We start from the raw sequence: 26,869 nt of genomic DNA on the forward strand, positions 1-26,869 counted from the left end.
CTTCTACAGTGCCAAATTTGGTGCTGATCTTAATTAAGCTCATTTTTAAAGTTAGAATTTTTGTTTGGATTGCCACCCTTTTTAGAATTATCTGAATGGCCGGGACTCCTGGACTGCAGTTTCCAGAAACCATCCCCACCAGCTGTGCTGGTCAGCACTTCTGGGAATTGCAGTCCAAGAACACCGGGGAACCACTCAATTACCTGATAGAATGTTGAACTCTCACCCAGCCATAATTTATCAAAGAGTAACTCATTCAATTAAGTTTTCTTCCATGTAGACATAGGATTGCGTTGTTATTTCCCTTAATAGGGTAAAAGGATGAATCACTCTTATGCACCATGATATTAGATTCTAAGCTACAGTATACAGTATATTATAAAACATTTTACTCATTTACATAATTATATTTTAGATACAATTTGCTTAGTTCGTCTCCAACTACAAACAACATTTATGGAAATGCTAATTAAGTACAGTTGTTTCTCCAGTCTGTTACTGCTTCTGTGCCATCTCCTCCTATAATTACCAGATGGTCATCTTTCTGGAAATATTCATGCAGATGATTCCAACCAACCTGTAAATGGGATCACAAGACTACACTACATTGGTTACCTAATGGGGCTGTAGGGAAACACCACCAAAAGAAAGCCAAGACAGAAGAATGTTTACTTACACTAATCACAAGTACAAAAAAAAAAAATAGCAAACACTTTTGAACTTTTTTGAGACATAGCCAAATAAACATTCTGAGGAGACACATCACTTGAAAACAAGGGGTAACTTAAGAATACTTTGCCTGGAAAGCACATGCAATGACAACCACAAAAGCCACTGTCCTCTTTGTAGGAACATCCTATCATATGACTAATTTCACAATCAGTCTGCGACCAGTCACATGATGGACAACCCATAAAAAGAGAGAAACAATTTGCAAAATTGCAATTCCACATGCACATTTATTTCTGTTGAAACCACAATTTTTAAATTACTTTTTTGTACAGGCAAAAGCAAGATGGACAGAAGGAGACTTGTGTTTTGTATCACAGGCTAAACTGCAATAGACCATAGCATTTCATACTGTAGGTAAGAGTTTGTAAGCGTCATTGTTCCTACATTTGGAAAACAAAACAAAACAAAAAAAAACAACATACACAGAGAAAGACGAACAGCATCCCAAGGAGAAAGTGGGCATGAATCCTTCTCTCTAAACATGATAGCTTCATACCTACAAGAAGATATTTCGGGATTCAGACAAGCAAATCACCACCTGCAATGTGAAGAAACGCATCTCAGAAGAACCACAGATAAAATGTGATTTACTTCCATGTACAATAAACTTGATTAGATTTGGGTTATATTCCACTGTAGCGTTAACAGCACATAGACTATGCACAATCATGCACCAAAATAACCCAGTTGAGTATCTCTGACAACACAGAGAGATTCTTTGTCACGAGTTTATTTTAAGCATCCTCTCAGATAAATACCTGAATTGTCCCCATGTAAGAACAAGTGGCAAAAAGCACAATGTTTCATCAAGCAATAGTATGCTTGGAAATCTGACTCCCCTCTTTTAGAGTCAGCATGTAAAGCAATAAAGCCTATTAAGTACACATGTTTTGACACATGAAATCAGGCTTGATCTGTGTAAGAGAATAATGAAGAGGAAGTAAGGAGAGCTCACTTTAAAAACCTTTGGGGAAGATAAAATAAATAAGTAACATAGGCAAACCTATGTTTGCTGAAAGAGGGGAAAGTTCTTACCCAAAGCAGAAGTTGGAGAGATGTAAAAGGGAACGTTTTTACCCGAAGTGGCAGTTGTTAAATACATGGCTTCTTCAGGGTTATCTGTGTTAGGCTTTTGCAACACAAATACTGTAATAAAATTCTTGAAGGACCCTTAAAGACTACAAAAATTTATTTGACACGACATTTTGTGCACTGTAACCCATTTCATCAAATGCATGCATTACTCTTTAATGTGTCAGAAGATTCTGTCATGTGTTAAATGAGATGGGAGGACTACACTTCAACCTGTACATGCTGCACAATGTCCTACTGTGCTCTACTTGGACAAATAGGTTAGTCTTGGTGCAAAAGAATAAATGGATATAAATCTCATTCAAAATGATTAGATTTCAAAACATTCAATTGTCCTAAGACTTATTGTCTCTGACCTCACTATGGCTGTTTTTAGAAGATTATCTACAAAAAAAAAGAGCTAAAGAGAATGTATCAAAAAGGTTTAATGTAATCTTCTGCAGCCTCAATATAGACAAAAGCTTTTTCTCACACTGCAATTCTTACTGTGCTCACACATCTGTGTTACTGCCCTGAAACTACCGTGTTTCGCTGAAAATAAGGAAGGGTCTTATATTAATTTTTGCTCCAAAAATGCATTAGGGCTTATTTTAGGGGATGTTTTATTTTTTTCATGTACATCAATCTACATTTATTCCAATACAGTCATGCCATCTTCTGGTTGCTGCACAATGGTGGAGAGTGGGGTTTCACTTAACTTGGGCTTATTTTGGGGGTAGGGCTTATATTACGAGCATCCTGAAAAATCATACTAGGGCTTATTTTCAGGTTAGGTCTTATTTTTGGGGAAACAGGGTATTTTTTATAAGCTATTATCACTATCTGTACTGTTCTGCATTTCCCTCTGACTTCAGTAATTTACAGTCTCACACCTACTCACCGAAGTCTGCCAGCTGAGATTATGCACCTGATGAAATGGGCTGTAGTGCATGAAAGCTTATACCATGATAAAAATGTATTAATAAGAACTCTCCGTTGTAATCACTTATGACAGCTTTAAAGGTGATATGACTAAAAAACCATTTTAAAAATAAATGCACAGAAGTTTGTAGGCCACAAACATTTCAATGGTGATTTCTGGCTTTTAAAAAGGAGACAAAAGCAAAGGTTCCCCATAGTTGTTCAAGAGCTATTCTTACTCAACACAGGCAACAAAAATAAGTGGCTATTATAAATATGCCCTACATACATGGCCTGAAGAGAACTTAATGAATTAGATGAATGTGATATATTGCCTGTATTTTTACTGACAACAAGAGAATTTTTAACAATGTTATAGAAGATGCATACAGTCCCGGCTGGCTACTAAAATTTGATGTCAATCACTAGAAAGGTGCAATATCTTCTCGAATTCCAGCTGTTTATTTAACCCACTCTGCTCATTTTTCCTAAGAGATCAGAACTACATGAATTTCTACCAGAGCCAACAATACAGTGGAAAAGGTGCTGTGGAAAGTGTTTAATTTAGAAACATTAGGTCACAATATTTATAAATACCTCATATGCCATCCTCTCAGGTATATTAATTTTAATTGGGAAAATGCAACCAAGGTGTTCATGATGGGCCATATTCCCTTTGGTGCTGCTGTTTCCAAAGGCAGTACTTTCCACCCACAGTGCATTTCCATCTGTGTTTTTTTTTTCCATACTACACAGTAACCTCCCAGTAGAACAATTAATGCAAACTTTTCTTATCCTTTAAACTTGACCTGTTTTTGCACTATACCTTAGGGTGCAATCTCCCTTCTATTACTCACATGAATAGACTACAGCCTCTTCAGAGCAGCACAATTTCATTGCAGATACACACAGAGAATTAGATATAAAGTTGCTCCAGGACTCCCAACTCACTCATTCCAGATATCAAGCAGCAATAAAAAACACACTGATAAGGTTTTACCCACAACTGTCCTAGCCAAAAATTATATTAGCTCTGTTATATTAGCAATGTTCACTCCAAGCAGCATTTTAGCTATTATGTTTCAAATATTTGCCTGCCTTCAGGATATTAAATTTATTTGTATACATATCCCAACTCACTTTATCATTATAATTGTCAAAGCAAAAAAAAACAGCTGCTACTGTCAACACTGTAGTTCAGAATTATAACTAGGTCCTAGTTATGCAAACAAATTAATCAATGTATTTTGATCAGTTAATTTACCTACCAAACTTGGACAAATCTACATACAAATAAGGAATGGAACTAACGTTGAATTAAAAAAATTCATGGATATCTTCAGAAAAGGAACATTAAATAGTTAAGCAAAAGAACACTAGTTGAAATATTTCAGTGTCATTTTCCTACTAGAATTATGATTAGCTAGGGATTTAACCGGTTTGTCTTCCATGGCTCCAGACACTAGGACAAAGAGCGATGGTTTCAAATTACAGGAAAAGAGATTCCACCTGAATCTCAGGAAGAATTTTCCTGAGAGTCAGAGCTGGTCAGCAGTAGAATATGCTGCCTCGGAGTGTGGTGCAGTCTCCTTCTTTTGAGGTTTTTAAGCAGAGGCTGGATGGCCATCAGTCGGGAGTGCTTTGATGGAGTTCCTGCATGGCGGGGGGTTGGACTCGATGGCCCCTGTGGTCTCTTCCAACTCTGTGATTCTATGATTTTAACCTGGTGAAGAATACAAATAGGAAGGTGCTATTGTATTCATGTTTTAGTTGTTGGCTTCCCATAGGCATCCTTTTGGCCACTGCATGCACAGAATGTTCGGTAGAAGAGCCATTGGTTTGACCTAGTGCAGCTGCCGGATTGACTTCAGAGGTGGGCCAAATGGACAATTGCCTGGAGTGCCAAAAGAACCAGGTGCAATACCAAACTTGGCAACTTGCTGTTTGTTGGCTGTGCTGATGACAAACAACAAGCATCTTCCCCCATCCCATTCAAATCTCCTGAACAAAAATCTATGAGTTTTAAACGACAATGTAAAAGCATATTCTCCTATATTACATGGATGGATTTCAGCCAACTCTTGGTGAGCTTGGAGAAGCATTCCTCCAAGATCTTACTCATTACTGCCTTTCTCAGAGAACCTAACAGGAAGCCCTAAAAATCAAAATGCTCCCAACTGGCTAGTCTTGCCTTTTCATCCAACGTAAGTCCTGCTTCCGTATCTCATATGAGAACAACATACATGACGGAAACCCAAAGACTGCCTTTATTCTGACCACAGAAACACATGCATCTACTAAGGCAGGATATAAAGTGCAGAAACCTCACAGACTCACTTGCTTAGTTTCATAGATGAAACCAATATAGGAGTTATGCTCGTACATACTTTGTGAGGATTTGGTCCATTATTATTTACGCAAGACTTCTTAGAAACTGCTCGGCTGTCAAGAAACAAGCTTCAATTGATGCAGTAGTTTTTAAAGTGTGTTTTAACTTGAATGTGTTTTAATACCATTAATTGGTTATTTAGGTTTTATATTTTTGTTTGCTTTAAATGGTGGATCTTGTCCCTTTTAACATGTTTCTAAAGTTTAGCGTGTTTAATACTATACAGTAATTGTTAATTGCAGTTCAGTATTATTACATTATATTGCTTTTATTTGTATCTGGGGGTTTTTTTGCTTTTATTTTCTTTTTTCTCACTTGTTCCTCTCTTAATCCTATAAATTGCCTAGTCTTTTGGGAAACTCCTGCCTAAAGGTTGTAGCTGTGGTTCTGTTTCAGTGAAGTGCACACACTCCTTGTAGGATGCAGCAGTGGCCAGGAGTCAGGGTAGCCCCTTCTTCTGCCCCTTCTGCTTAGAGGTAGAGCATAAGATCAAAGGGTTATTTTAGCCAATCCTAGTTAAGGATTAGGTAACCACTATCCTATCTGTTTCTCTCATAACATATTTTGTAATCAGGCTAAGTCAATAAAAAGAGCCCTGGGGTGTTGCTCGGAGGCTCCGCTGGACAACTGCTGTTGACTCCTTTGTTCTCTCTCTCCAAGGCAATTAACTTTTCCTTTGTTTCAGTGATCACCACATAGATGCACTGTCTAGACAGATGACAATGATGATGTGATCACCACATAGATGCACTGTCTAGACAGATGACAATGATGATAGACGGTCTTCCCAACAGGATCTTCCCTGCAAAGGCAAATGTGGGAAGCAAATGACAGCAGGGATTTGTGCTTCAGCATCAAACCCTTTTCAAATTCAGAAGAAGTTGGGATGCAACCACTTACTAAAATACCTAGCTAAAGTTCATGCTTCCACCACTAGACACCTTCCTATGTCAAAGATGTTATAACATCACAAGGAATAACTGAGGTCTAGCCAGTCATTCTTCCTGGTTGTTATGATCACCTCCTACACTCTGCCTTTTGTGAATAACTAAGAAGCTTAGGAAAAGATAAATCTCACTAACACTTCCTTAAGCAACAATTCATCCCTGGCCTTTGGATGACACAAAGTGATAAATGAGTCATATTGTGGGAATGCATTGAAATAAAATAAATGTTATTCATTAAGTAAACATGCTGTGATCACCTGTTCAATGCAAAATTAGAGAGGAATTGACTAAGGAGATTAGCCTGATGTCACATTTGTAGACCAAGTGGTTGAATTTGTTCAGCCCCTATGCCTTCTTTTCCAAGAGCACTGCTGACAAGATGATATATTTATCACATCATTCCCACTTAATGGTTTTAGGCAAGAGAGACTACAATTACTTCCAGAGGTTTATGTGGGTGAATGAGATATGCATTATGTCTTATTTTTAAAAGGCATTTAAAAGAAAAAAAAAAGGCCTGACCTGGCTCTATTTTATATCCTCTTTGCCAGGCAAAATTAAAATAAAATAAAAAAACATTAATAAGCAACTTTTGACTTACACTGTAGTCAGCATAAGTATGCCAAATGTTTTTCAGAGACTGATACACAAGGGTACGTGCCCTCATTCTTCCAAGAAGTCCTAAATCTTTTGAGCTGTCTCAATCACATAGTTGACTTCAACACAATCCGAACCCTTCCCTCTGAGCTTAGCATCACTGAATTCACTGCATCCCTATTCTGCTGTTACCCACGGAACCCTCATTCTTCCAAGAAGTCCTAAATCTTTTGAGCTGTCTCAATCACATAGTTGACTTCAGCACAATCCGAACCCTTCCCTCTGAGCTTAGCATCACTGAATTCACTGCATCCCTATTCTGTTGTTACCCACGGAACATACAGATCTGCAGCTAGATTCTCCCCTCTCCTATTAACATGTAGGCTTTCCACACAAACAAGAACTCAGATTTTCCAGGGTTCTTGCTTGCGGGCAGAACCTACACTCAAACAGGTATTCCTCCTCTCCAGACAGGTCACACGCCGGAAGTGCGGACAAAAATGAGCTAATGGTTGCTGTCCTCTGAGCATATATTGAAAACAATCAGGGAACTAATGTGACAACAAGATAGGGCTAATGAAGCCTCCAGGTTGAGGACCAATCCAGACTTAGGACAAATGTGAATCCGCTATGATTAATCTGTTTCACCACCACTAATGGGTTATCTCAAAAATCCATGCCTCACCAGACTTAAAAATCAAGCATCACCAGATTGCATTAAAAATTGGATCAACCTATTTGGGGGGGGGGGGGGAGAGAAGGCCTCTCATGGCATTGCCAATGAGTATGAAGCATTTACATTCATTTTAGACTTTTTTATTTACAATCTTGTTTTTAAAGCAAGAAAAAGCCACTTCCTCTCATAAAGCTAATTAAGGTCAGGGGCACTTATGAAATGGTATGGGAGGCCTTGCCCCCAAATCTGGGAGATGAGGTATATCTTCCAGCCCTAGTCACAAACCACCCATGATTTAGGCATGCAGAACCTTCCCCCACGCTCCCAATATTTATAATTATTTATTTATTTGAAATATTTTTACCCTGCCTTTCTCCTTTACAAGGACCAAGGTAGCTTGCATCATCAGAAGAGAGTATTTAAAGCAACAATGAGTATACAAATACAAAAAAGGGTCAAACAAATAACATACTAGAAAACAAAAAAAAATACCACAAAAAACAAATTCAATGCAGTAAGGTATAACAATCCATTTAAAACCCCACTCAGGCAGCCAGTAATTAAGGGAAAGTTTGTCTGAAGAGAAAGGTATTTGCTTGCTTGTGGAAGGATAGCAAAGATGGGACCAGCCTAGCCTCCTGCAGGAGGGAGTTCCAAAATCAGGGAGCAGCAACAGAGAAGGCCCTCTTCTGTGTACCCACCAAGTGTACCTCTGAAGGTGGCAGGACCAAGAGAAAGATCTTAACACTTGAGCCGGCTCACAAAGGGTGATGTGGTCCTTGAGATAGTTTGGGCCCAAGTCATTTAGGGCTTTAAAGGTTAGAACCAGTACCCTGAATTCAGCCCAGGATGGGTTGGCACCCAGTGGAGCTGCTGTAACAGGGACTTTACGTGATCCCTCTGGCTAGCTCCAGTTAGCAATCTGGCTGCTGTGTTTTTGACCTTCTGAATTCTCCAAGCATATTCCATAGGCCGGCCCATGTAGCTGGAATGTACCGTAACTTAGGCATGTGTCACCCTGGCCACAGCTGAAACCTGGGCTTCTAGGCTCAAAGATGAATACAGGAGCATCCCAAGCTGTACACCTGTATTTTCAGAGGGGCTGTAACTCCATCCAGCACAGGCTCTATCCCTGTTCCCTGATCTGCCTTCCAACTGACCAGGAGGATCTCTGCCTTGTCTGGACTGAGTTTCAGTTTATTCACCCTCATGAAGTTCATCACTAACATTAGACACCGATCTAGAACCAAAACAGCTTCCTCAGATTTAGATGGAAACGAGAGAGAGAGAGTTGGATGTCCTCCTCATAGTGGTGACTTTGAACCCCAAAACTCCAGACAATTTCTCTTACTGTTTTCATGTAAACATTAAATATTCCATATTTCTTGAGGAATTCTCTCTCTCCACTCTTCATTTCCAGTCACCTTTCCCCCCTTCTCTTCCATATCCTGATCTTTCATTTCAAACTTTATTCTCTCCTGAACATCAAGAGGGAGAGGTGCTGAAAAAGTGAAGTTAGGAAATGTACATGATTTTACTGTACCAGGAAATATGACTTTTTTCCTTTTCTCACATAGCTCTGTTACAGAGGGTTTGTCTCACTACAGATGGAGATACTTTGTTTTATCAGCCACAATTATCCAGCAACAGAACTGTAAAATTTATATTTTAAAAGGAGTTAACTGAACAGAGTGAGGAGTGAAGGAGAGACATATACAGCTCATTTGCACAGCCTATGTGTGTTAAAGCAAGCCCCAGAAAAATATGGAGGACATTGCAGCCTGAGGGTCACAGCAGATGCAAAGGAAATTGTCACTGATTAACTTCTAGATAGCTCTGTGGTTTAGGCAGAGGTTGGGAATTCAATTAAGGGACGTGGTGGCACTGCAGGTTAAACCGCAGAAGCCTCTGTGCTGCAAGGTTGGAAGACCAGCAGTCATAAGATCGAATCCACGCAACGGAGTGACCTCCCGTCACCTGCCAACCTAGCAGTTCGAAAGCATGTAAATGCGAGTAGATAAATAGGTACCACCATGGTGGGAAGGTAATGGCGTTCAGTGTCTAGTCACACTGTTCACGTGACCACAGAAACTGTCTATGGACAAATGCTGGCTCTACGGCTTAGAAATGGGGATGAGCACCACCCCCTAGAGTCGGACACGACTGGACTAAATGTCAAGGTGAACCTTTACCTTTACCTTTACCAAGGGAGTTCAATTCCCCACTGTGCCTCCTTGACAGAAGCTGGACTCTATGATCCATAGGATCCCTTCCAGCTCTGCAACTTTAAGATTATAACTTGTTGTCCCTCCCACAAGGTGATTTCCTCACAGATATGTGACTATTTAGCAATCAGACTTGCAGCCAAGCCTATCTTTACTATCTTGAAAACAATCAGAAAATACACTAAACGTGAAATACAGAGGTGAGGAAAATCAGGTGGCATGAACAAAAATCATCACTTGAAGAAGCAGCTCTTTTCCTTTCTTCTTTAAACTGACTAAGTGAATCACCTAGTTTGACATTGACTATTTTTGAGGAAAATATTCAGTCTGACCCTCTGCATGGTTATTAAGTGGTCACTGACTCCTGAGTGAGACATGTACATGGCACTACAGACTTAATAAGTAAGCTGTGTACCCCAGCCCACTCTACCAATTTGGTAACATGTTCAGCCCAATCATATAGAGTGTTTGTCATCTGTGTTTGTTCCTCCTTCAATAGACTTTAACCTTAGTGTAATAGAAAGGCACTTGGTGCATGCAACAGAGATACTTTCTCCATATATCAAAGCTTTGCCTTAGATTAAAACCAGACTTCTTGACAAGTCCTGGTGATGTCTTGGAACAAATTAAGTTATGTGGAAGAACAGAGAGACAATTTTACCACAATAAGGAAATAATAGGGGAGAGATAGTGAACAAAGTTCATTTTAAAAAGCTTTTAAGAGCTTAAAAAATTTTTTTTTTCTCATCTTCTACCCTATCTGGTTGTAGTTCTGCCTATAGTTTGCCTGTAACAGGTGTACTTACTGCTGAATCTCTAGAAAAGAAATGGTGAGGCTTTACTCTGTGTGGGAGAAATGTGCATCATTCTGAGTATACAGGTACTGTAATGGGAGAGTCTTGCAGTTCCTCAAGGAGAAGATAAAACTACACTGCAAAAGCTCAAATGACACTTTCATTTAACTTATTTTTTAACTTAAATCTTAACAATGCAAATAAATTCTATTAATTCTCTCTACAGAGACATATAAAACAATACATACACATTCTATGCAAATGTATGTCACAGGCTTCTACTCCAGCACTTTTATATACATAGCAACACCCCTTGCTATAAGGTCACCAAGTTGGGAGATTTCTATGGACTTGGACAACTTTCGAAAACTAGCCTGAAGAACCTTCAGCTGCAATTTTAAGTGTGATTTAATTGCAAGAGCTTGAGTGGATGCTTCTGCTTGCAAAAAACAGAACAGGTGGAATTGCCCCTGCTGTCACCTGCAGAGGCTTTATGCAGAAGGAGGAAGTGTCTAGGCAATTCAGCAAGCAATGACTCTGGGAAAAAAATAGTTTGCTGAAAGCTTTTAATGTTTTTCAGTGATAACAAACTAGGTTAAAGGTAACTGCCTTCAACATTCACTGTTTGGGATCTACATATTGTTAGATTCAATGGTATGGTTTCTGTTGGATTGTCTGGCAACCAACTCTCTCTGTGCAACATTCAAAATCCCCTCTAGGTGTGCTACAAAATGTTATTCCCAATCATGTACCAAATACAGTAATACTAAGCTAAGCCTGTCATCCCTTCCTCACCACTAGAGAAAAATCTGTTATTAATGCAAGCAAGGGTGAGCACTCTAGAAATGAAGAGAAAGGAAAGATCATGATCCCTATCATACAGTAACATAAAAAGAGCTATAGAAAGAAAGGTAAGAAGATATTCTTGCCAGCGCTTTTGAACTACTGAAGTCCATTTTGTCTAGGACAAAGCTCTCAAGGCTTTGCAAGACAAAACGTAAATATGTATAAAAATCTAGTATGATATAAAAAAACCCTAGCTATTGCACATGTACATTGATCAAGAAATACACAACAAAGACATCAACAATATTTCTCATTCTGATCTGGAAAACATGTATTCATTCATATTTCCAGATCAAACCAGCTAGGACAGCTAGTTCCACCATTTCTGGCAAAAACCACTTACCCAAATGACATCCCAGTTATACAGTATATTATATGTATAACAGTTATACAATATGAAATCAAGAAAGCATCTAAGATAGTAGCAATCGATTAGCCTCCCATGCTGGCAACAGGACCTATCTTGTCCTTATAATAGCCGGGTTCTGACAATGTGCCTTTGACAATCAAGATCACTATTTGCACGTTTCTTTGTACAGTTTTCTCTGCCAAGTTGAAAATTAGGGACAGAGGTCAGACAAAAATGTGCAAGCAGATATAGGAATATGAATCTCACCGTTTCTCTCTCTTTCTCTCTCAGAAGGAGAAACAGGAGGGTGTCCTCTCCTCTTTGCAGGAAGTCTTTTTTTTTTCCAAACAAAAGAAAAATGAAAAATAAAGACAACAACAAATGTTGTGGCATCTTAAAAACTAATTTCTATATTTTAATGTGACTGTTCGTGGACAAATCCACTTCCTCAGTCTGTGAAAACTTGACACACCTGTAGTCAAATGAGCAGCATCTAGTGTGATCCCCCCACAGGGACTGAAAAAAACACATTTCTAACTTTCTTGAATGATGTAGAACTTCACCTGAACCACTGCCGGGTGCTCCTGTTGGCGACTAGTGAGGTACACACTCATATACTAGATCAAGTCCACTGTGTAATGAAAGCACCCAAATTATCATCACATTCAAAAGTGCATTATTGATCAAGCATTCTGAATGACTTCTCACAATTATTGCTTCTCATGGATGATAACAAAAAACTATTTTATTCATTATTGCCCTTCAGTCATATCCCAAGGGCACTTTAGTAGAACAACTGAAATGTCAGTACAGAAAGCTTCCGCCTATATCCAATTGCCAATCCCAGCTAGAACAGATCCATTTGGTCAGTGGGATTTACCCAAGTGTTGATTTCAGTAATTAAATGTGTTTACTTTTAGTGGAACTAACAACAGGACATATGTTAATATGATGAAAGTAAAACAAGAATGGAGATTCACTGACCATACACAGAGAAAAGACAGGCTGCAATAGGTAGGTCCTACTAGCTCCATAAAGTTCACATTCATGAAGGAACACAGATGTATTATTACTAACAACTTAAAGAATTTTGGATGGTTCAGCTAGTAGTAAGTCAGCTGCAATCATGAAAAACTGTAGGCTAATTGCAAGCATACATTGGTTTCTATGTCCTGATATAATGGTTGCCTCAAAATTGTACCTCCCTGTATTTAGAAGACCTCTGTACTGGAAAGCCAAGAATTTACAAAGCATATACTGTAACTTGCCTCTCAAGTAATACTTGATATGACAAACACCATCTAACTGCCTTCATCTGTTTCTGTGCATTTTTCCCCTGGGGAAAAAACTATCTGTCAGTAGACTGTCTCCACAAACATGAAACCACTTACAAGCCTGTAAAGTAACAGCAAGCTCTCCAAAATTCTGTAATTCAAATCACTCATTTTGCATCCATGGAAGTCTATGTATAAGATTCCACAATAATAGAAGTGTGATGCTCATGTTAAGCACCTTTTAGAGGTACAAGGTAAACAAGCTGCAACATGAAAGGCAGAAGCCTAAAGGCAGAGTTTAGGATGGCTTCGTAAATAAATTGCTAAAATACTGGATCAACGGCTGAATAGCCTCAACGCCTATGAATCTTCTTGACTCAACAGGTCTACTCTATTTGGAACTACAAAATTGGATTCAAAACTAAAAGTTAGGCTGATTCAGACATGTGCATGCCTTTCCTGATTCCATATTACTTCATTACATACAGCATAATGTGTGAAGAGCCTTCACGGAGAATTAAGGTTTTGGAAGCAAAATGCAGAGCTCCAGCGGTGATGCTGAAAATGTGTGTGAGAGAGAGAGAGCGAAGGGAGAAGAGAGAGGAGAGAGGGGGAGAGAGAACCACTCTACCAACATTATGGTACAAGAATATATGTAATAATTAATGTATGATATTGTTCACAGTTTACCTTCCTAGCACAGCTATGGCGGGCGTTAAATCCTTACCCTGGCAGGTGTTGTTCTTCTCTTCATACCCCGCCTTGCACATGCATTTTCCAATCGGCACCAGCCACTCCCCTTCTGCACTGCAGTGCATCCTTGGTGGTTCATCAGTCACTGAATGGTTCACACATGACCCCAAGACTTCCAGCAATTGTGAAGAATCCGCTCCAGTTATGGTATCGGGAAAAATGGCTAAGTTTCGAATGACTTCAGGGCACTTCTTGTAATACACCCGCACAGACACCAGTGCAATGCAGGCTCCCACATCCTGGAATGCTAGATAAAATCCCTTTTTGGTCAGAGGCCCAACATCTCTGACTTCTGTGTTCAGCTTCATAACTCTGTCTCCCAGGTCTAATTCTGTAAAACTCTCATCTGCAGCGATGGTATCGATCTTGATGTACTGGTTTTCTTTCACATTCCTCCCGTCTTCATCATCAGTTTCAAAGTAATACATATTAAATGTCTCTTTGCAAGTCCCGAGACCTCCAGGAAGGCTGTTACAGTCCCTAAGAGTAAATTTCAGTTCAATGAAGATCCGAGAAGCCCCTCGGTTAGATATCCAGCTTGTGAGGAGCCAGTTGTTCTGACTCTGTTCCATCACTCTGCACACTTGGTAAGTGTGGATTGGTGCATAATTTTCATCCACTTCACCAATTTCTTCCCACTAAACAATGGAGAAAGGTGGAGGGAGGGAGAGAGAAAACATATTTTTTTTTAAAAAAACTGTTTTCAAATGTCAAATGACAATCTGTTAGCCTCCACTAAGCTAAGTCTATGCTGATCTTGCTACAGAATCTTCTATTAATAACAAGGTAAAAGTAAGATCTCATTTTATCATCACTGCTTCCTACATCACACAGATGATCTATAACATTGATAACTTCTCATACCTCTTCTGAAAATTCCTAGGCAAAAAAATATTCTTTAATGAAAGACATAATAATTAGACAGAGTAAGTGCCACATGGTACTTATCTATATACTGTATTAATTTAGTTTAGTTTATTTCTAACCATCTTTAGCTTATATTGCATATATCAACTTACACAAAACCAGGAAAAAAATCTATTTCTGATCTTCTTCAGTAAAGAAGTATCTAGACACCTGGCATTGTTTTTCAAGCTGTCCATAGATAGCTGGGTTTCTGCACCCCTGCCATTAACTTTGCTTTGCTTTCTCATAACTGAAGAGATAAGCTTTAGATCAAAAGTCAAATCACTTCAAGGGTCTATTAAAATATTACATTCTCTCTTTTGACATTCTCTGCATACTGTTAAACAAGCTGTGAGCTGCAGAGTGGTTCACAATAAGCAAATTGCATGTGTTTTGAAGTTATGCTCTCACATAACTGAAAAATATTCCTGTTGTTTCCTATTTTGTTTAATTATCCTTTTATGGTCCACTAAACTGTAATGATTTCTTCTATTCTCATGTTGCCTTTTTCTTTTAATATTTAGAGCAAGAATTCATCAATAATAAATATAATAGAAAGCAGTTCCTCATTACAAGGAGCATTTCTCACCAAAAGTGATCATGCACATATTTAAGAAGCCTCCAGGTGATTCTAGTAACTCTAAGTTCCCACAACCCCTTCAGTCACTTTAAGGAGAGTCTTCTTCTAACTGACTGTCAATGATCTGTCCACCTGATTTCTCTACACCATCCCTTAGCAAGAACATCTGTCATGTCCTGGAAATAGCTGAAGGTATGGGTGACACAGTTACACACACACACAAAAAGTATAATCTGGGCTGTTATCAGGGCTGGACAAGCAGAAATTAGTCATGAAAGCCAACTTGAGGCAAGGAGAAGTTCATCACCATGACGACCATGACTACTTAGCATTTCAGAGTGCTCAAATCACTTCACATATCTTATTGAATCATTAGAAACTACATAGCTCAGTATAATTATGTCACAGATAAAAGAGGTACTAAACCTAACGTAAAATATTTTGCTGGGGATCTAGTCATATTGGCAGATTGGAATGCATTGTATTTTAAGCTTATATTTAAAACAAATCAGTACGGTACTGAGATGACACTAACTGAAATAACTGTTCCACAGTAACATTAACAAGATCTCTTAAAAAAAAAAAGAAAGAAAATGACAGGTTAACAAACTACTCTGGGGAAACAATGTCCCATGACCTAACTCAGAAATATTCACAGAGAAAGGCAACTACTGGCCATATATCACTCAATGGCAGGTGCTGAAGGCAAAAAACAAAAACAAAAAAAAACATAAAAGTTGCCAACTTGATGCCCTTCTCATAGGCTTACAAGGTACAAGGTGGTAGAAAGCTAGAGTTGGAAATGCCTAGTCTAATGGTGTTGGTTGTTGAGCAGCTCTCAACAAGTAACAAATATCTGCAGCACAACAGAACTGAAGCAGCTTCCATGACTTCTCCTACAAACTAAAAAAAAAAAAATAGAAGACAAACAAGTATCAGCCCACCCTGTTCTGTCATCTTACTATAACCATCCTAATTATCATTATAAAACATGTTAAAAGACCTAAAACCAAGACACGAAACTGGTGATTCTTTATTTTTACTAAGGTAAGATGATCAGTCAGGCCATGAATCCTTGTAATCAATTAGCGAGCTTGTGTTTTGTTTTTCCTTTCTTTTTTAACCTTTTTATTTCAGACTAGGAATGGGGTAAAGGGTACAAAGGCTAAAAGGGGGAGGCGGGGCTTGCCATGGTGCCGGCAGCAGCTCCCGGAGAAGCTCCTCGGGAAAGCTGGAACCATCTGTTCTGGGGCCCCTCAGAAGATGAAGAGCCAAAGGGGAGACTAGGAGAGATACCCCTGAAGTAGTTGGTGAGCAACAGAGGGGAGGAAGCTGGGCAGCAACCTAGTATTTCTCCCATCTGAAGAAATCACCTCAAGCACAGATTGAGATGTGGGAGCCATCTTGGCAGCTTGTTTGTGTTTTCAACAGGGGTCAGCCAAATACCTCTGGAATGCAAATCCCCAGGCAGGTGCACATCCTGAAAGTGACAGCCCATAGTAGCCTGTTGTTTCCATCAGTTGGTATTCAAATATATACCACCTCTGAATGCAGACATTAAACATCACAGCTAATACCTTTTAGTATATCTGTCCCATAAGAATGTATGCTGGCTGAAAAGCTCAGAGGTTAGGTATCTGGCTATAGAGCCAGAGCCTGGGAGTTCAGTTTCCTGAAAGTAGGCACAGTGGGAGATCAAACTTCCAAGTTCTGGCTTTGCGCAAGCTGCACAATCCAAGGTTGCCCCCAGAAGAAGGGAATGGTGAGCCACTTCTAAGTATTCTCCACCTGAAAACCTCTGAAAACGGCAGCCGTAAGTCAGAATGGACTTGAGAGCAAATTATGATGATGATGATGATGATGATGATGATGATGATGATGATGATGATGATGATGATGATGATGATGATGATGATGATAGAATGTAAACATATTTAGAAATAATTTTTTTAGTATTTTTAATTCATTTTCTGTTGGGTCAAGGAAAAGTCATAGGAAAGGGGATTTGGAATAAGGTAATGGGGTAAATAAAAATACAGAATACGATAGAGAACAATATACTGTATATCATTATTACTTTTACTAAATGTTCTTGTCATTGGAAGCTGCCCAGAGTGGTCGACCAGACCAGATGGGCAGGATATAAATCAAATAAATAAATAAATAAATAAATAAATAAAATAAATAATATATTTACTTACTAATCTTACTTTATGATATTTTTACCAATTTTTTTCTAAGCCTCTAAGATCTACAATTATGTCTTCTTTCTTATAATTTTTACCCATTCATATTCTCATTTCTCATCCAATTGTACAAAGGTCACCATTTTTTTCTAGCTTCATCTATTTCCTTGTCTTTTAATATTTCAGTTAAAATATCCATCTCTGCTGATTCTAAAAAAGTTATATTAACATTGTTGTTAATAGACTGTTGGAGTTTCACCTTTAAAAAAAAGTAATTAACACATACTGTAGGTAGGACATGATTACATTAAAAGAAACTATGTTACACCAGAAAGGTTGTTACATACAGTTCAAGTTTACTCAGTACCACATGAATTGGTGATGATATAAATGAGCTACCGTATATGCCGCCGTATTAGGCGACGGGCCGTATTAGACAACCCCCCAAAAAATGCGGTGCCGGGAAGAGGCTTGGGGGGGCAGCAGCAGGAGGAGGAGGAAGAGGGGAAACGCGGGTGGCGGGCGGGCGAGCAAACGCGCACCGCTTCCCTTCCTCCATCCCTTCCTCCCCGGCCAGCACGGCCCCGCATCACTCTCACGGCAGCAGCGGCGGCAGCTCCCTCCCTCCCGGCGGACGGAGGAAGAGGAGGAGGAAGAGGAGGAAAAGGGGAAACGCGGGTGGTGGGCGAGCGAACGCGTGCCGCTTCCCTTCCTCCTTCCCTTCCTCCCCGGCCAGCACCACTCTCGCGGTGGCGGCTCCCTCCTGGCACCCAGCGTACAAGACGGGCCCCCCCAATTGGAGGCATGTTTTGGGGGCCCCAAAACTCGTCTTGTACGCCAGCATATACGGTAACTATGAAATGAATCCTCTTCATGGATTGCAGCCTTGTTGTGGCAAAGGGGGTTGAGTAATTCAGAGAAGCTATGGGCTAGGACGTGCAGGGACACCCAAGACGGACAGGTCATAGTGGAGAGTTCCGACTAAATGCAGTCCACCTGGAGTAGGAATTGGCAAGCCACTCCAGTATCTTTGCCAAGAATATCCCATGAACAGAAACAAAAGGCTAAAAGATATGACGCTGGAAGATGGGCCCCTGAGGTCAGAAGGTGCCCAACATGCTACTGAGGAAGAGTGGAGGACAAGTACAAATATCTCCAGAGCTAATGAAGTGGTTGGGCCAAAACCAAAAGGATGCTCAGCTCTCGACGTACCTTGAATTGAAACCTGGAACGTAAGATCTACGAACCTTGGGAAGCTGGATACGATCAAATAGGAGATGGCAAGAATAAACATTGACATCCTGGGCGTCAGTGAACTTAAATGGACAGGAATGGGTGAATTCAATTCAGACGATTATCGTATCTACTATTGTGGCCAAGAATCCCGTAGAACAGTGGTCCCCAACCTTGGGCCTCCAGATGTTCTTGCACTACAACTCCCAGAAGCCTTCACCACCACCTCTGCTGGCCAGGAGTTCTGGGAGTTGAAGTCCAAGAACATCTGGAGGCCCAAGGTTGGGGACCACTGCCATAGAAGGAATGGAGTAGCCCTCAGAATCAACAAAAGAGTAGGAAAAGTTGTAATGGGATATAATCTCAAAAATGATGGGATGATTTCAATACGAATCCAAGGCAGACCTTTCAACATCATAATAATCAAAGTTCATGCACCAACCACCAATGTTGAGGAGAATTAAATTGAACAATTTTATGAAGACTTAGAACACCTTCTAGAACTGACACCAAAGAAACATGTTCTTCTCATTATAGGGGACTGGAATGCTAAAGTAGGGAGTCAAGAGAGAAAAGGAACAACAGGTAAGTTTGGCCTTGGAGTTCAGAATGAAACAGGGCAAAGACTAATTGAGTTTTGTCAAGAGAACAAGCTGGTCATCATAAACACTCTTTTCCAACAACACAAGACGCGACTCTACACATGGACATCACCAGATGGGCAATACCGAAATCAGATTGATCATGTTCTCTGCAGCCAAAGATGGAGAAGCTCTATACAATCAGCAAAAACAAGACCTGGAGCTGATTGTAGCTCAGATCATCAGCTTCTCATAGCAAAATTCAAGCTTAAACTGAAGAGAGTAGGAAAAACCACTGAGCTAGTCAGGTATAATCTAAACCAAATCCCTTATGAATACACAGTAGAAGTGAAGAACAGATTTAAGGAACTAGATTTGGTGGACAGAGTGCCTGAAGAACTTTGGATAAAGGCTTGTAACACTGTACTGGAGGCAGCAACAAAAACCATCCCAAAGAAAAGGAAATGCAAGAAAGTAAAGTGGCTGTCCAACAAGGCCTTATAAATAGCAGAGAGGAGAAGGGAAACAAAATGCAAGGGAGATAGGGAAAATTACAGAAAATTGAATGCAGACTTTGAAAGAATACCAAAGGGAGAGAAGAGGGCCTTCTTAAATGAACAGTGCAAAGAAATAGAGGAAATAATAGAAAAGGAAAAACCAGGGATCTGTTCAGGAAAACTGGAGATATTAAAGGAACATTTTGTGCAAGCATGGGCATGATAGAGGACAAAAATGGGAGGGACCTCACAGAAGCAGAAGACATCAAGAAGAGGTGGCAAGAATACACAGAGGAATTATACCAGAAAGATTTGGATATCCCGGACAACCAAGATAATGTGATTGCTGGCCTTGAGCCAGACATCCTGGAGAGTGAAGTCAAGTGGGCCTTAGAAAGCCTGGCTAACAACAAGGCCAGTGGAGGTGGTGGCATTCCAGTTCAACTATTTAAAATCTTAAAAGATGACACTGTTAAGGTGCAATATTCAATATGTCAGCAAGTTGGAAAACTCAACAGTGGCCAGAGGACTGGAAAATATCAGTCTACATCCCAATCCCAAAGAAAGGCAGTGCCAAAGAATGCTCCAACTACCGTACAATTGCACTCATTTCACACGCTATCAAGGTTATGCTCAAAATCCTATAAGGTAGGCTTCAGCGGTATGTGGACCGAGAACTCCCAGAAGTACAAGCTGGATTTCGAAGGGGCAGAGGAACTAGAGACCAAATTGCTAACATGCGCTGGAGAAAGCCAGAGAGTTCCAGAAAAACATCTCCTTCTGCTTCATTGACTATACAAAAGCCTTTGACTGTGTGGACCACAGCAAATTATGGCAAGTCCTTAAAGAAATGGGAGTGCCTGACCATCTTGTCTATCTCCTGAGAAACCTATACGTGCGACAGGAAGCAGCATTAGAACTGGATATAGAATGACTGATTGGTTCAAAATTGGGAAAGGAGTACAACAAGGCTGTATATTGTCCCCTGGCTTATTTAACATATATGCAGAATACATCGTGCGAAAGCTCGGACTGGATGAATCCCAAACCAGAATTAAGATTGCCAGAAGAAATATCAACAATCTCCAATATGCACACGATACCACTCTGATGGTAGAAAGTGAGGAAGAATTAAAGAACCTCGTAATGAGGGTGAAAGAGGACAGTGCAAAAAATGGCCTGAAACTCAACATCAAAAAAACTAAGATCATGGCCACTGATCCCATCACCTCCTGGGAAACTGAAGGGGAAGATATGGAGGCAGTGACAGATTTTACTTTCTTGGGCTCCATGATCACTGCAGATGGAGACAGCAGCCATGAAATTAAAAGATGCCTGCTTCTTGGGAGGAAAGCGATGACAAACCTCGACAGCATCTTTAAAAGCAGAGACATCACTTTGCCAACAAAAGTCCGAATAGTCAAAGCCATGGTTTTTCCTGTTGTGATGTGTAGAAGTGAGAGCTGGACCATAAAGAAATCAGACCGCCGAAGAATTGATGCCTTTGAATTGTGGTGCTGGAGGAGGCTCTTGAGAGTCCCCTGGACTGCAAGGAGAACAAACCTATCAATTCTAAAGGAAATCAACCATGAGTGCTCACTGTAAGGACAGATCCTGAAGCTCAGGCTCCAGTACTTTGGCCATCTCATGAGAAGAGAAGACTCCTTGGAAGAGACCTTGATGTTAGGAAAATGTGATGGCAAGAGGAGAAGGGGACGACAGAGGATGAGATGGTTGGACAGTGTCTGCGAAGCAACCAAAATGAAATTGACACAACTACGGGAAGCAGTAGAAGATAGGAGGGCCTGGCGTGCTCTGGTCCATGGGGTCACGAAGAGTCGGACACGAGTAAATGACTAAACAACAACAACATGAAATGAATACAAAAATATATGACATTAATTTGGTGCTACATGCTTCCTCCAAGCATCTAACAGCTTTAGAAAGAAGACATACAGGCATTTCAATTATATGGTGTTAAATCATACATAAGAGACCTATTTCTGTGCTAAATTTGTTTCGAAGCAAATAGGTAGCAAGTTAACACGGCGAAGGTGTACAACCCCTGCTAACCACTACAACAGCACAAGTTTCACTTCAGATATAAATATGTAGTGTAAAAAAAAACAAAGCTATCTCTCTCACGCACACACACACACTGCTAAAAATACAATGTACACAGCATGTGCCAGACCAGCCTCAGGTTCAAGGGCTAATTTTAAAATGCTTCCTGTATCAACAGCTCTTTTCAAAGCAAATGCTTGTTTGAATAGCTAGGAACAATGCATAAAGGTACGGAAATGAGCATTGCATAGTTTTCAAAGCAGGCTCAAAGACAAGAGGTGTTTCAGCGACTGCAGCTGAAGCAAGTTATTAAAAGCCAAATTTAGAGACCAAACTCTTTCATTCTTCTGCTATTTTCAGCTGAGCCTTTTTTTTTTTTTTTTGTAAAGTACACATTTTTCCAGGATGGTGATAAGCAAGGAGTCCAAATAAGCATATGAACATATTATCTGTTTTTGGAGCAGGCAGGCTGGCACTGTATTAAACATGATTGACTCATGGCATGATTCCCCCCCCCATCTACATATTGTTTAAGAACCACATCAAATGACTGAGACCAAACTTTGTTGTTGTCACTGTCCTGATGTACCCTGTGCACCTAGGGTAATGCCCAACTTTCCTGGCATACCTGAATGTGACAATTCTGCACTCTGCAAAGCTCCATGTATTGGGAAGACAGAATTTATCCAAATTCTGGTGTTACATGCTGTCAAGTTGTTTCTGACTTACGGTGACCTTAATAGGGATGCCAGATATTTAAGGAGTGATTTTACCAATGTTTTGCTGCCCATATTCCTTTCATATGGCCAAACAAGTATTTGAACCCAGGTCTCCAAGTCCATCAATCTATTCACTGTAATGCACTGACTGATTCTCTTCTAAATTCTGGAGCTGACCCCAAACAGTTATGCCAAATAGACACTTGTCACTAGTTTCTCATTCTGTGAGAACTACACAGTGGAAATCTGAGACCAAGTGGCACACCCTTCTCATGTTACAGGGGACAGGCCCTTGTAATATAACTATAGGCAGCACCTTGTATACCAGTTGCATTTTGTGTGTGCATTGTGTACCTGACAAACTGAAACAGACCTGAATTTCTTCCATTATCTCCTAAACAAATGCTATGTTTATAACATACATAAAAAATATCTCCCTGTTGAACCCTGGCACCAGCTGTAGAAGAGAGAAGATGGGTTCTCAGATGTGTTGAGTTCAGGAACCACAGTTTCAGACTTCAAACTTCATAACTCTCAAGCGCAATAGCTAAATCAAGATTTTAGTCCCAAGTACAATAGACCCACTGAACCAAAGAGTCTTGAATTAGTGCTGACTTACCAAAGCCCCACCAATTCAGTGGGTCTACTCTAGCTATAACCCCAAAGTGGATTTCGTCTTTATTGTCCATAATTAGTTTTGACAGTATCTCGAGGTATTTATCTTATCCCAGCTGTACTAGTACTTTAAAAACTAGTCCAGTTTACAGATCAGTCTGCATCCCACTCCGATCCATAAAGAGTTAACTAGAAAAATGTTACTCAAATTAAACAGAGATTCCTCTGGGAAAATACAGTGAATAGGAATGATTCTATGAAACTAGAAATTAGGCACAGCCACGCTCCACTGGGCAAGTATTAATAACATACATTATTAAACAAAAATAGCAGATGGAATGTGGGACTACAAAAATAAGAGATATTGTAACAGCTCAGCCCATAAATATTTAAAATATGGATTATATTTCCAATTTTTTAAAAAAGAAATATATCTGATACAACCAGATCATGCTGTCTAATAGAATTTGCTCATTTATTCCATGGAGCACCAACTCTATAGTAAAAATCAACAGACCAACTTCCACATTTCATTTGCAACTTGCTTCAACATACAGAGTCCAATTAATCTCCAGTGGCCTGGAGTGCCTCAGTAGCACTGTTCTGTAAGAAACACCCTCCGATTTTTTTTTCCTTAAAAAAAAAAAAATCACTTTGCAACAGGGATGAAACACATTGTCCACTCCTGGGAAGACCCACCCTCAAACATGGGGAAGTTACACAAGGAAAACTAAGGCTCCTGAAAAGGGTTGTACTGAGGTTTTCCAAACTCTGTTCTCAATGGCTCTGCAGCCATTTCAGCAACAGCGATATTCTGCTCTATAAGACTCCTGTACACCAATCCTTTTTAAAGGCAAGGGCCACAGTTATCACAGCCCGAATTTATTCCTTTCATATATGTCAAGGAAGGGGGGGGGAAGTGACTACGGGTGCTGCTCTGAGACGGCGCTGCATTTCAGCCTTCCTTCAGATCCAGTTTGTCTACATCACAGCAGATATCTATATTAAGCCAGCAAATATTCACCCTTTCGCCTCTCTCTCTCTCGCTTGTATGAAGGCTAGGTTTAGTTTTTCCTCCATGAAATGGAACACCTTGTAGGCTGGATTGCAGGCAGATAAAAAGAACACATTCCTCACAGGTTTAGGAGAAGGGGATCTTTAAAGCTGCATAAAATCACCTTACACTGTGCTTTTCAAAGACCATTAAGATGGCAGAGTGGCTGGCAATAAATAAAAAACCTTTTCCAAAATACTGTTCTCTTCTATTTAAGACCTTAAGAGACAGATGACAAGCCACTGACAAATTTCAGATCATTTAAAATGGCAGAAACTACCTTAAATTTATTCTGAAGCGGACAGCAGAGGAAAATGTTGGCTACATATGAATGTAATGCTGAACCACAGATCATTTTATTTATTTATTATTTGTTGACTGTCTTTCTCCCATTAACGGACCTCAAGGAGGCTCACAGTGTTTTAAAAACTGAATTAAAAACACAATGAATTATACATTAAAATAATTAAACTATAATAATTGAAAGCATCAAAAACTTTAAAAAATCAATTAAAAACTGCATTCAGGGATGATTGTTGAACGCCTGCCTGAAGAGGTGGGTCTTCAGCTATCCGTGGAAGGATAAAAAGGAGGGAACTAACTTAACCTCCTGAGGGAGCACATTCCATAACCTGGGACCAACCACAGAAAACACCTTCTTCAGCAAAGCAGCATTTGGGTCGTACTGTTTTGTTTCACCTAGTTTTTCACAAGCTCACAGACCCACTACAATTGGTCACAAAGCATATCTCTCTCTCCTACCCACATTTTTCTAATGCAGTCAGTGAAATGTATGAATTGTTGCTACTTTTCTTTCTTGAATTCTTTTCTTCCAGCATTCCTGAATCAAAAGGTTTGTCAAAATAATACTTCCACATGCAGTCCTAGGCACTATTTACGAAATTTGCAAGCAACTCCAAAATGGGCTGTGATATGGAATGGCATATGCAAATACCTATCCTCAGGGCACTCAACAATTCAGCACCATCTCTGAGGGAAATATTTTGCCCACTTTAATTATCACTTCTTCCAGACCTCCAGCTATGTAAGCATAGCATGAGAGATGTTAGTTCTTCATTCTTTATCAGATTATCCAGAAATCCAGATAGCCATGTGTTTGTTTCTCCTCTCTGAGAAAAGCTGTCTACTACAACGTTGTGCCCAACTCCCTATTTGTAAGATGGATAAAATAATTCTTTTCCTCCACAAACGTCTGCAAAACACCAATTAAGGTATCTTCAAACACCTTCCAAGATTTCCACTTAATATATTGGCTAAAATCCTTTTATTTAGGATTGTGAGTAACACTAGAGAAGACTAACTGAATCAATTGGGATTCAGTGAGACAACTCCTTTATAAATTCCATTCCTTCAAATGGGCCTGTGCTACTTATGACTTACTTTACTGTATGCTGAGCAACACAGTTTCAGACACTTTCACTATGTTGTTTCCTGGATTTCCTTTTGTTTTCTAAAAAACATCAGACACAACAACTTTACTGGTTCCATGACTATACTTAATCCACAGTAAGAGCAAAACTTCCAGATAATAGAAGCTTATGTCTGTGAAGCTTTCTCCCTTAATCCCTTAGAACTGTGAGCTGAGATTCATTCAGTCCCTATCAAATGAAAAAAAATTCACAATCTAATAATAATATACCTGCAGCCAGAAATGTCAGTACAGTAATCCAGACCCAGATTAGAAGAGCGGTGTGCACAGGCAGTTGTAATAATGAAAGACAAAGTTGACATAATAGATTTTAAAGAACAATGGATATTTAAAGCATATGAGGCAGTCAAAAGGAAAAACATGTGAAATGAGTTTTCTCTCCATCAGTATTTAGAACAGTTTACACATTTAGAGGATGCTTTGCAGAGCTACAGATATGCCCATGCCCATGAAGTTTACAATAAATCTTTAAACAGAATAAGAAATGAATATGAGAAAAAAAATAATTATACATATTATAAGCTCAAATAGCTCAGTGGGTTGGAGTGCTGATGGCTAGGAGTCTGACTCCACTGCACCTCCTGTGGGTTAAACCGCAGAAGCCTGTGCTGCAGGGTCAGAAGACCAGCAGTCGTAAGATCGAATCCACGCGACAGAGTGAGCTCCCGTTGCTTTGTCCCCGCTCCTCACCAACCTAGCAGTTCGAAAGCATGCAAATGCAAGCCGATAAATAGGTACCACCTCGGTGGGAAGGTAAAATGATGTTCCCTAGTCACGCTGGCCATGTGACAACGGAAAACTGTCTTTGGACAAGCGCTGGCTCTACAGCTTGAAGTCGGACACGACTGGACTGAAAATGTCAAGGGGAACAAAAAGGAAAGGGGCTAGCCAAGATCACCCAGAGCATGTGCAGTTGAAAGGGTTACATGCCCTGCTACCTATGCAATTTGGACGAGTTGCACAGACCCGGAGTACCACCAAAAGGAGGGTTGAGTAAGCCATGTCTTGGTGCTTTATACCTAAAAAGCCTAGTGGTGATGGGAATTTCCATATGTTGTAATCAGCTTGATTGCACATATTTATTTTTTTAAACAATTTGTTTCAGAGGAAATAAGGAGCAAAACTGATGTCTTCAGAGTAAAGTTCCAAGGTAAGATTTGTTTTTAAAAAGGAAGCAGAAGGAGAAGCATGAACTGTGAGGGAATTCCAGAAATAACTACACTGCTTAGAATCTGCATAAATTAGAGGTAATCTCACAGTGGTTGATGAATTCTCAGAGGGTTGTCCGGAGAAAAACAAGTAATTTAGAAATTCAGCAAAATATCCCTATTATAAATATAGCATACGCATTATGATGGCAAAAGAATTAAATGCAATGGAAGATGACCAAGGTGAGGAAGTAAAGATGAC

The 26,869-nt window shown here is 39.8% G+C and overlaps 1 protein-coding gene across 11 annotated transcripts in view; it reads right to left on the reverse strand.

The window, feature by feature from the left end:
- EPHA5 (EPH receptor A5) overlaps positions 1–26,869 on the reverse strand; it is a 270,566-nt gene that overhangs the window by 192,445 nt on the left and 51,252 nt on the right. For all 11 annotated transcript variants that reach the window (XM_078377660.1, XM_078377661.1, XM_073003962.2 and 8 more), the window contains exon 3: positions 13,549–14,212. In XM_078377660.1, coding sequence (XP_078233786.1) covers positions 13,549–14,212 — 664 coding nt within the window. The remainder of the gene's footprint in view (positions 1–13,548; positions 14,213–26,869) is intronic.

This window comes from Pogona vitticeps, chromosome 6 (assembly GCF_051106095.1).
Source record: "Pogona vitticeps strain Pit_001003342236 chromosome 6, PviZW2.1, whole genome shotgun sequence".
Classification (NCBI taxonomy): Eukaryota; Metazoa; Chordata; class Lepidosauria; order Squamata; family Agamidae; genus Pogona; species Pogona vitticeps.